Below are 10,650 nucleotides of genomic sequence, written 5' to 3'. Positions count from 1 at the left end.
TCCTGCGCCCGGCCGTGCGCCAGCTCGACGCGCACGTGCACGCCGTGCGGTGGGCGGCTCGGGGGGCAGGGCCGGGGATCCAGCCTCGCTCGCGCTGAGCCCTGGGGTCGTGGGCGTTGGGGCTGGGGGTGCAGAACCTCCGGGGTGGGGGGTGCTTGGCGCGGGGCTGGGGGCAGATCCTTGGGGGTCCCCAGCGCCCGCCTGTGACCCGTCGCTGTGTCCGCAGGGAGAGCCAGGTGGAGCTGCGGGAGCACATCGACAGCCTGGCCACGGGTGAGCCGCAGGGGGCAGGCAGGGTCGGTCTGGGGGATGGGGAGAGGGACTCCCTAGTGTGGGTGTGCTGCAGGGGCCACCCAGGGAGGGGCGTGGTCCTTGTAGGGTGCTGCAGCGCTGCTCCTCCCCCAGAGTTGTGCCGGATCAATGAAGACCAGAAGGTCGCACTGGACTTAGACCCGTACGTGAAGAAGCTGCTGAACGCGCGGCGCCGCGTCGTGCTGGTCAACAACATCCTGCAGAACGCACAGGTGGGTGCGGGGCTGGCTGCCGGGACCCTCTGGCCAGGGTTCAGGAACAAGGTGGCAGAGAGGTTCTTCCCCTCCTGCTGGGGGCTCTTGGTGCTTCTGACAGGGCTTAGGACAGGGGCTGGCGTTTGCACCCCTGGCTGAATCCCCCACAGCCCTTGTGGCAGAGGAACACTAGCAGGCGGGGCTTCCCTTGGAGAGGGCGCTGCAAGAAGATGGAACTGAAGAGTTCTCTCTTGCCTGAACAGTCCTGGTTCTGTTAGCTTTCTGGTGGCACTGTACATGTAGGTGCCTTGCCCTGAGCTCAGTCAGTCTCTGCCAGGCCAACAGCCTCAGCAAGCCCCTGCATGAGTCAGCTTCCAGAGCCATCTCTGCTCTGCCAGGCAGCCCTTGCAGGTCAGGCTTACAGCCCTCATAGTTCTCCCTGCCCTGATGAACATGCTCTCACCTGCAGGAGCGGCTGCGGAGACTCAACCACAGCGTAGCCAAGGAGACAGTGCGCAGGAAGGCCATGCTGGAGTCAGGGGGCTACCCGCAGGGCTCCCCCAGCAAGTGATGCCACTGAGTCCAGGCTGCCGTGCTGGATTGAGCGGATTGCAGTGGGACCCCCAGCTCATACTAACTGCCCCAAGGGCTGGTCCAGGCCCACAAGCCAGTGGCTGAGGAGAGTTGGCTCCCCGCAGCTCATGTTGTCATCAGCGCCAAGGACACCTGGGCCAGCAGCAGGCAGCTTCTTGCTCTGGGGCTTGCCTGCATGGAGGGGAGGGGATATGGTTCTGCATACCTGCCCCCTGGGCTGGCCGAGACAGCACGCACTAACCCCAGCTCCATGTACTGTACCTCTAAGCTCCAGGTGGCACAATAAAGTGACCCCCCCGCTTGCAAACGCTGAGTGAATAGTGCCCTGCCTGCACCCGCACAGCCCCAGGGGCTGTCTGTCGCTGCAGCAGCACCCACCACTGCAAGCCTTTGCAGTAACTGCAAGACCATATGGCTTCCAGGTCCACTTCCCCCCCAAGCAGCTGCACCCACGTCACAACCCTGGGCTCCTCCAAAAAGGACTGTGCACCCTGCTCCCAGTCAGCCACGGGGACCTGAGGCCAGACCCCCAGACTCTGGCTCCTGGAGCACAGAACTGTTCCAGCACCTGCTCCTGCACCCAGACGTCAGAGCCACATAAAAGGGCAGAACTTTTTAATGTTAAACTATAAAAACCACAACAAAATACAAGTATCGGTTGATGTAGGGTGACGCGGTAGGATATGATGCTCGCTGTAGGGGAGGACAGCCTGGCCTCTGTTCCTCTGTCCACAGGCTGGACGTGCCCTGCAAGAAAAGCAGGCAAGTGCCTGTCAGGGGAGCTGCAGGGCGGACTGGTGCCCTCCTGCTGCAGGAGGAAGGAGGTGGCTTGGAGGGGACAAAGATGTCCTGGAGCTGGTGGGACCCCAGCCACAGCCCTAAGGGACATCCCCCTCACCCCAGCACAACTAAAGCCAGATCACCAAGTCTGGCTTTGCCCCCAGGATGAGAGGAACTGCAGTGGAAATAGGGTGGGTATCTAACACTTCCACGTGCCTGGGGGGCTATGGGAGGGAAAGCGCTGTACCCAGCACCTCAGTGACACAGCTGCACTGCACCCCTGTGCTTCAGTCAGGCTTTACCTGGTCGGGTCATTCCTGAGTCTCCATGCTTTCCTCCTCTTCTCCTGCTGCTGTCTCCTCTTGATTCTCCTCTTCCTCTTCTCCTTCCTTTTTCTCCGGGGGCTTCTCATACGCCTTCTCAGAAGGCGTCACTATCACACCATCCCAGGTGGACATTTCCGAAGCCAAGTCTGCAAACAGAAGCAGCATCAGCAGGTGGTGACCCACCAGCATGGCCCCCATTGCCACGTGCATCCTCACAGCATTCACCAGAACAGGGAACTAACAAGCACTGCCAGGAAGGAAAACAGAAGGGCATAACTTACAGAACCAGGCTTCGCTCCTGCTGGCAGGGCTCATGAGGAAGCTGAGGTGGCCCCTGAGCCAGCCACACGTGCTCTGGGGCAGCAAGCTTTTTGTGCCTGCCCACTTCCTTCCTGCCTCAGTGGCCAGCTCCCGAGTCACAAGGCAGCATTTACTGCAGAGCAGCAACCTGCATCCAGCAGGAAACTTGTACTGATCCCTGGCTGCTCGCTCAGCCTCCTGGCTTGCCCATCTGGGATGGCCTCTTCCACAGCATGCTTGTGTGTTGAGCCTCTAGCCACAAACCCTTTGCATGGAAGGGCTCATTTCCCCATCAGTCTAGTAACAGAACAGTGTACTATTCTCCCCCACCCACCAAAACATGGGGTGTGACACTCCCAGCAACAGCTCTCAGCATCCCTGGCACACACTGGTCCTGCCGATCAGCAGTCGTGACACACTAACTTACAGCTGGCATCGCCCTCCTGTCCCAGGATCTTCCTGTAGCCTCCATGCGAGAGGATCCGGACGAGCGTCTGTGCAGTGTAACACACCATGTCCTATGAGGGGTAAGTGGGAGAATCAGTGTGTGCTGGAGTCCCTGCACTGGTCTTGGACAGGTCTCACGCAGTGTCACAGTTGGAGGGTGTGCTGCCCCAGATGTGTGTAGCCAAGACTCTAACCCATCCTGCAGAGGGTGGGTCTACTCCAGCCCCAGGAAGAGGCAGTAGCCCTCTAGCACTCTCTTCAGTAGACTAGTTTGTTAATCAGGAATGAGGGGGCCGTGCAAGTTTCTTATTCCAAGGCAGTGGGTTCCACCAGTTCAAATCGCCCTCCTCCCAACCAACTACGGCAAAGGGTGCTCATGCCCCTTGCGCCACTTCAGCTAAACTAGTCAAGAGGCCATCTAAGGCACCAGGTATGTTTCATACTGTAAGCACATCCCCTTCCCCAAAGCCCCAACAAATCCTAGTCTGTAAGAGAGGCAGGGTACAGACTGGGGTCTAGGCAGTTTCGTAGGGGTGCAGCACTAGCAAGCTGCATTGACCCTCCCCACACTGCTGCAGGGGGACTGCACAGGCACAGGCTTTCCTCACCTGCTGTTCAAGGGTCATGACCGTGTGGACTCTGAAGTTCCCACTCTCACAGGGATCGGTGATTCCGACAGAGCCAGGGAGGAAGAGCCCGGCCGCCAGGATCTGAAGGCAACGCCTATGAGACAATTAGAGGTTACCAACAAGCAGGTCCATTTTAAACACCACACAATCCCATATATTGGCTTGGTGATGCAACAAGTCCACTCTGTTGCCCCACCCTCACTATCGTGTTTGGTCCCTGTGTTGGAGACTTGGGCAAGGGTAGCAGCTAGCTAGAAGCATCTGCTTTGGCAAGTAAATGTGCCAAAGGGGTCCGAGTTCTCTCAGCCTGGAGTATGTTCAAAGTGGGAAACTCAGAGCTCTGAGCAAATCCAGAGGAAAGTTTTGGTTCGGTCTGCAAGGTATTGTGCTGTAGCTGCCATACCTGTAAGCCACATTGAGAGCCAGGGGCTGCCTGGTGGGATTGTTCATCACAGCATAGTGCCCCTGCAGGAAAGGGGAGAAGAACGTGGTTAGATACAGGCTCTATTTTAGGAAAGGACAAGTTTAAGCCCCCACAATCCTGTGGTGGCAGAAGTTATACGTCCCAGGGCTTATTCCACAAGGGCTGTGTCTTTCAGCCTGGAGGAATGGACACTAGAGCACGTTCTCTCCACATCCTCCGCAGAATGGAAGCCCACGCCCCATGCTTGGTTGCACTGGCCAGGGAAGCCCAATCATGTGTCAGACACCTATCGGCATGCTAGTCCCCCCCTCTTCTGTGCACATACCAGGAGGTCAAGGATCCATGGAGTAAGGGGCTCGAAACCAGGGAAGCGAATTCTCAAATCCTTCAACAGTCGAATCAAGACTTTCACACTGGAAGTTTATAAGAACAATGTTTAGAGGACTGCCATGGCTGCTAGAGCATGTTCTAGTGCACTAGGAATGCCTTGCTTTTGGGGCTGGAGTGAAGACATCTCCTGATGAAGCATATCAAAGGGGGCTGCGTAATCACCTCCCAGAGAACCAGCAGCTCATTTCCCACCAGCTCCCCCACAAATGAACAAGAGCTGACCCTGTAGAATCACACCACTCAGGCAGCAATGAGCTCCAAGTAGGTGCGTGAAAGAACCAGACAACTGAGAAGTTGGCAGTGCTTGTGAGGCACAGCAGCCCAGTATTTCATAGATTTCATAGACATTAGGGCTGGAAGGGACCTCAGAAGATAAAGCTTTGAGTCCAGCCCCCTGTCCCAGGGGCAGGAAGTCAGCAGAGGTCACAGGATCCCAGCAAGAGTGACATCCAAATGTCTCTTGAAGGCATTCAAAGTAGGTGCTTGAACCACCTCTGGCAGCAGTCTATTCCAGACCTTGGGGGCTTGGACAGGAAAAAAGTTCTTCCTTATGTTTAGCCTGAAACGGTCATGGGAGGAGTTTGTGACCATTCAATCTAGTCATCCCTTGGGGCACTCTGGTGTACAGACATTCCCCCAGATCCTGGTGAGCACCCCTTATAAACTTATAGATTCTTATTTGGCTGGCTAGAAAGGAAGCCCCCACAGCACTAACAAAAGGACAGTCAAACTGAAGGATCAGGGGTTAAGCTCCAAGGGGACACCCCCCACGGCTCATCTCATACAGCAAAGCCTATTATTTTAGTGCAACCTCAGGGGTGCCATCACTTACGTGGACTGGGAAGCATTCTCCTCAAACCAGCGAGCATGCCTGATAGCAGCCAGGGCACTCTGCAGCACTTTGATATCCACTGAAAGAGGATCCAGAAAGGCAAGATTTAGGCAGTCAGAACTTTTGAAGACAATCAGCCCAGCAATCAGCTACCCAGGAAGGTCACTGTTAGGGCAGGGGGGACAATTATCACAGGCATCAGTACAGACAAACCACACACACACACAGATAGCCAGGCTTTGAGACATCTTACAATGCAACTCTGGGTCCAGTTTGCGGAGGTTGGGTGGCACAGTTGTAATAAGGATCTTCACTGTAGCATCAGCTGAGCTAATCTCGAAACCAGTCTCATTGGTTAGCATGGTCAGGACTGAGGGAACAAAGAACACCACAGCTACTTCAGTGGGGTGGGAGCAGGGATACTACAGACCTCCACAGACAACCCCAGAACACAGAGTAAAAGGGGAATGGATGATGCCAGGCTCAGCTGTGGGGCTGCAGCACTATGCTGAAGTCTCTTCCATGACATCAGATTTGTCCTGAAAGTAGTAGTCCTGGCCAGAGGGACTCAATCTGTCCCTGTTTACTAGGCATGTCACTCCACTACTTGTTCTACTCATCTCTATCCCCACTGCCCACAGCAAAGGGTCCAACCTTCAGTAGGATCCTGGGCTCTCAGACTTTCCACCACTTTGTTTCCCAAGGCAGCAACTGCTTCCACTACAGAGAGAGAGAAAAAAAAAATGATTGAGGTATTGGAGTGGTTCTGACTGCCACACCCAATCAGGAGCAGAGGACACTTACAGGTAGGCAGGATTTTCAGGATCACCACCAAATCAGCTACATTGTGCCCTGTCGTCATGGTGCCCTTCTTGTAGGATCCCACCTGGCGGACTTCTTCAATTTGCTGTTTCAAGAGAACAAGCCAAGAGTTAATACAAGCCAAGAGCATGCAACTCAACTTCACAGCCTCTCTCGAGAGGGAGCCTCCAAGGTCAGGAGCAAAGAAACCAACACAAAATTGACCTGCCTCATGAGGACAAGGAGAGACCCAACCAGACTAAGGCAGCCTCTGAAGAGCTGCACCAACCCTGCAGACCTGGCACATCTCCGCAGACAAGACTGACTCACCACTTCAAAAGTTCCTGGCGCCACTATCAAGTTGTCAATCACGTTGTTTATTTTAGTCACCAGAGACAGGATGGATGCCTGAAAAATATGAGAATGCACAGTGATGGTAGCAGCAAGTGACCTTTTCAACTAAAGCTGCAAGACAAATGCAAGCCTTTGTCTCAAAGGGTGGGAAAGGATGGGTTTTGGATAATCCTGAGACATGCAAAGGAACAGACAAGTCAGGAAAAACAGATTTAAAACCACTTTCCAACCAACATAGCCCTTTTCCATCCTACTGCAGGCTGGAATTAGCACCCAGCCATGGTCCTGTCCCTTGATCAAGTTGAGAGATGTAAAGCTAGGTATCCCTTTGCTGGAAGATGATTTCTGGTGTTTGTTACAAAAGAGTCTACACTGAATTAAGAGTAACCTAGCACCAGTTTGAGTCCAGGAAAGTTTTCCATAAGAAGCGCATGGGAAGCAAGCTTTATTAACCTGCTCAGCTGCGGTTGGAGCCAGATCCTGGTTTCTCTTCAGCAAGGCTTCACTGAATGCCGTCTCATCAGCTGCAGGCTTCACGCGAGGAAAGGCCATCTCACACTGCAACAGGAGCAAACATTAAAGCAGCAGCCCGACAACGATACAAGATCTTTGGTGCAGCACTTAAGAAAACAAGCTTATCCCAGCTTTCCTCTCCACATTCCCTAGTAGCTTCTAACTACATTTTCTTGCTTACAGCCTTTTGGACATGGCATCCAGGCTGCACATTCCATTTCTACTAGGTTCAGTGGAGTAAAAAGAACTTCCCTTCCTACCCACATCTTTACCGAGGCTCCAGCATCAAGAGCAGGTCTCTGAAAAAAAAATCGCACCTTAGTTACCAGAACCTGCAGCAAGGCATTGCTCTGCACAGAAGCTTTTTAGTTTACAAGCAATAAAATGACAGAGAGAGAAGTAGGACTTAAAAGGTAGATCTCTAATGATGGGTCCAGCTGAGTACTAAAAGGCAGTAAAGCATCTGAGACCTATTCAATATCATACTCAATTTCCTAATGAGACTCCTGCCTGTAGATATTCAAACCTCTTGAATTGTTGCAATGGGAACACAGATCCTGGCCTTGTAAGGCAAGGAAACAGTTAACCCATTTTCCCTGAGAAAGCCACACCTGTGTGTCCCTACACCAGACAGGCTCAATGAAGAAAGGAAATGAGCTCCTCCTCTTCCTCCTCTATAAGAAGACAGAGAAGAAAGTTATTCCTGTTTAGTCCACACAGAAACCAAGACCTGGAGGAAGACCAGACTCTACTGCTCAGGGAACCTGGCTAAGGTAATGCACACTTTGGGGTACTGGCTACAGATCTGGGAGAGGATTTTCATTTCCTGTTCCACTCTTTAACAGTGGGATAGGTTGTGATTCGTGTTAGTGATAAGCACCAAGGCTTTCCATACTACATCATCAACCCTCTGTCAAATACTGCACGTATGCTGCCTCAAAGACCTACTCGCCTCCCGCTCACTCGAGCAAGCCAAGAATCAGCCACTTGTTTTTGGTTTTGAAATGCACCATTTCCTATGGCCCTACAGGATGTTCTGCTATTACATTCCCTAGTTTAAAAGAAACAAGCAACTTTTTTTTTACTTCAACAGAAGTGTTATTTTCCACTACAACCCTGCTGCTGTTTTATACAGCCAGCACCAAGCACTGTAAGAGGTTACTTACCACATAGAAGTCAAAGGGAATGTGTGGCACAAAGGGCCTGAAACTAAAAGGAAAAAGTGGGAGGAAATGGAGGTGAGTTCTCATTATATGCAAGGGACTCCCAATCCTCCCCCCCCCCCCCCAAAAAAAAAAAACTTTTAAGAAGCTTTAAAATGGGTGACTAGACATATCCCACTCCTTAGGAATCTAGTTTGGAGGAAAATCAGAATTGCCCTTGACTGGGTCAGACCATAGGACAGGTCCAAGTTGCCCAGCCTCCAATCAGAGGGGTGGAGAGCAGAACTGGAAGGGAGAGCAAGATGCATCTGACCAGCGTTTTTACCACTACTCCCTCACACGCAGACTCCAGCACTGGAGATCTAGGAAGCTTCGCTTCTCACGGTGGTTTAGGGCAGAAACAGGCTAGAGACTGTCAGCCCCGTGGAGCCCCCTCGGCAGCCCCTCAAAGAGGGGTCCAAAGTTAGGGAGGCAGCACTCCCAGCAGCACCCTCTTCTGGAGATGGCACTCACCCACTGCCAGGGCCCCTGGACCCGAAACGCCCGCCACGGCCGCGACCTCGATCACCCCTGGGGGAGAGAAGAGGCCGAGAGTCACGGCTGAGTAAGCCTCCCGAGCCCCTGTCCCTATGGCCAAGCCCTCGGGGCCCCTCTACCCCCTTCATTCTCCCCCCACCGAACCCTTCCCGCGAGAAACCCCCACCCCTTCAGCCCTCCCTTGCAGCAACCCCCCGTGGGGCACCCCCTCCTCCTTCCCCCGCCCGCCAGGCCCTGCCCTGCCTGCGGGCTCCTCAGCCCCTCCCCCTGTCCCGACCCCCACGGGCTTCCCTAGCCGCTGCTCACCTCATGGCGCCCACTACCTCCGAACAATGGAACCCGCTGCCGCTGAGAAGCCGCCGGCCAGCGCTGTCCACTCCGCAACAAGCAGCCCAGCGATTGGCTCCCGTGCGGCCAGCCGCGGCCTGGTATTTTCGCTCGCTGTTCGGCTATTGGGTTGCTTCCCCATCTATCTCAAGCGAGCCAATCGGAGAGGGAGTGCTGGGCCAATTACAGGCCCGGGGGGGCGGGAACAAGAAGGCGGCAGTTGGCGAGCGGGCCCGCGCTACTGCGCATGCGTCTTGCAGGGCGCGAGCGCGGCCGGGAGGTGGCGCGGGGCGCGCGTGGAATTGTCCTGGGGGGGGATCTGATAGGTGTCTTCGTTGCGCATGCGTGAGTGGCCAGACCTAGCCTTATGCTTACTCATAAGTGAGTGGATTTTAAGTAGCAGAGTGGCGCAGCGGAAGCGTGCTGGGCCCATAACCCAGAGGTCGATGGATCGAAACCATCCTCTGCTAGTTAATGCTTTTGTTTTCGCTCCCTTTGGGTTAATTAAAAAGCTGGGTAACTAATTAATTAGCTGTTCTACATTACTACCGCCGGCCTGCTTTTTCCTACTGTCCTGTGTCGCCTGGGGGGGGCCTCCCCACACCTGAGGAGGCACATCCAGGGATCACGTGGTCTCCTGTGCCAGGGTAGGGGCAGAAATAACCCCCTGTCCCAGGGCCTGCCCTGCCAGCCCTGCCTGGAGTTGCTGCTGCCCCAGGGCTAGGCCTGTTCCATACCCCTGGGCTCCGGGAGCCCCTGCATGGGTTTTGCCGCCTTGTAGCCCCCCAACCCTGCCCCCCAGGGCCAGGAGAACCCAGGAGTCTTGGCATCCGGGCCTCTGCTCTCCCAGGGGCAATGCCTTCACTGCCTTGTTCCTCATGAGTGCCCCATCTGCCCAGGGGAAGTGTGACCAGGGGTCTGGGGACCCTGCCCCAAAGAGGCGGCAGATGGCAGGGACCCCCTCCCTGTGCGTCAGGGCCCCCACCTACCTGCCCTGCTCTTTACCTGGGTAATGGACCCCATTAGCTCCCCGGTCACTTGGGAATGCCTGATTGTGGCAATCCCATGCCCTGCACTAATGAAGCTGCAAAAGCACCTCCACTTATCCCAGCTGCCAGGGGGTGTGACCCAGCAGCCCCTGTGCGGGACAGCGGGCTGGCAGGATGTGCCCAGGTCAAGGGTGCAAACATGTCCCCAGAGAAGAGACAAGACCTGCCTGGGGTCAGCCGGCAGGGCAGGATCGGGGCTGTCAGGGATGAGAGCACAACCAGCTGCTCACAGCACCCCCCCAGTGGGGCCCGATCCTTGGCCCAGGCCACTGGGCTCCACCCTGAACAGAGCGAGGGAGAGGGTCGGGGGCTACGCGTGATCACCTGACTCAGGCAGTTGGCACTTGGGGGTGTGGCATAGAGCCTGGCAACACTGGAGGGCAGAGCCCTGGAGCTGGGCACATCTGGGGGCCCGGGGGCTGTACCAAGATAGGGCAGGATCGGGCCCCCAGCTGCCAGGATCAGGTCCAGTGTCATTGCTGGGTGGGGGGCGTGTGCAGTACGCTTGGTGTTTTTCACCCATCTGTGTTTTTCCAGCTGGATCAAACCCTTTCCCCTCCCCCCGCCCCAACCCCCAAGCTGGGGCAAGGCACTGCCAGTGTGGGCCATGGCGGGTCTGGAGGTCCCAAGGGGTTCAGGGGGGTTCAAGTGGGGCAAGTTCACCTGGGAGCCTCCAAA

At 55.3% G+C, this 10,650-nt stretch overlaps 1 protein-coding gene and 1 non-coding gene across 2 annotated transcripts; one reads left to right on the top strand and one right to left on the bottom strand.

Moving 5' to 3' along the window:
- Nucleotides 1-1,698: 1,698 nt before the first annotated feature.
- ILF2 (interleukin enhancer binding factor 2) lies at nucleotides 1,699-8,984 on the bottom strand. The gene is made up of 15 exons (XM_019556761.1): nucleotides 8,903-8,984; nucleotides 8,573-8,629; nucleotides 8,063-8,105; nucleotides 6,837-6,941; nucleotides 6,360-6,437; nucleotides 6,033-6,135; nucleotides 5,883-5,948; nucleotides 5,482-5,598; nucleotides 5,229-5,307; nucleotides 4,332-4,419; nucleotides 3,986-4,047; nucleotides 3,562-3,676; nucleotides 2,934-3,024; nucleotides 2,183-2,352; nucleotides 1,699-1,847 (listed from the first exon to the last, which is right to left on the bottom strand). The coding sequence occupies exons 1-14, from the start codon at nucleotides 8,905-8,907 to the stop codon at nucleotides 2,192-2,194; spliced, it is 1,170 nt and encodes a 389-aa protein (XP_019412306.1). The 5' UTR covers nucleotides 8,908-8,984; the 3' UTR covers nucleotides 1,699-1,847; nucleotides 2,183-2,191.
- Nucleotides 8,985-9,321: 337 nt separating this feature from the next.
- Nucleotides 9,322-9,393, top strand: TRNAM-CAU. Its single transcript has one exon. It is a non-coding gene; the product is annotated as a tRNA-Met (tRNA).
- Nucleotides 9,394-10,650: the final 1,257 nt, after the last annotated feature.

Source organism: Crocodylus porosus, unplaced genomic scaffold (assembly GCF_001723895.1).
Source record: "Crocodylus porosus isolate Cpor-Errol unplaced genomic scaffold, CroPor_comp1, whole genome shotgun sequence".
Taxonomy (NCBI): Eukaryota; Metazoa; Chordata; order Crocodylia; family Crocodylidae; genus Crocodylus; species Crocodylus porosus.
This window is presented reverse-complemented; position numbering and strand designations above follow the sequence as displayed.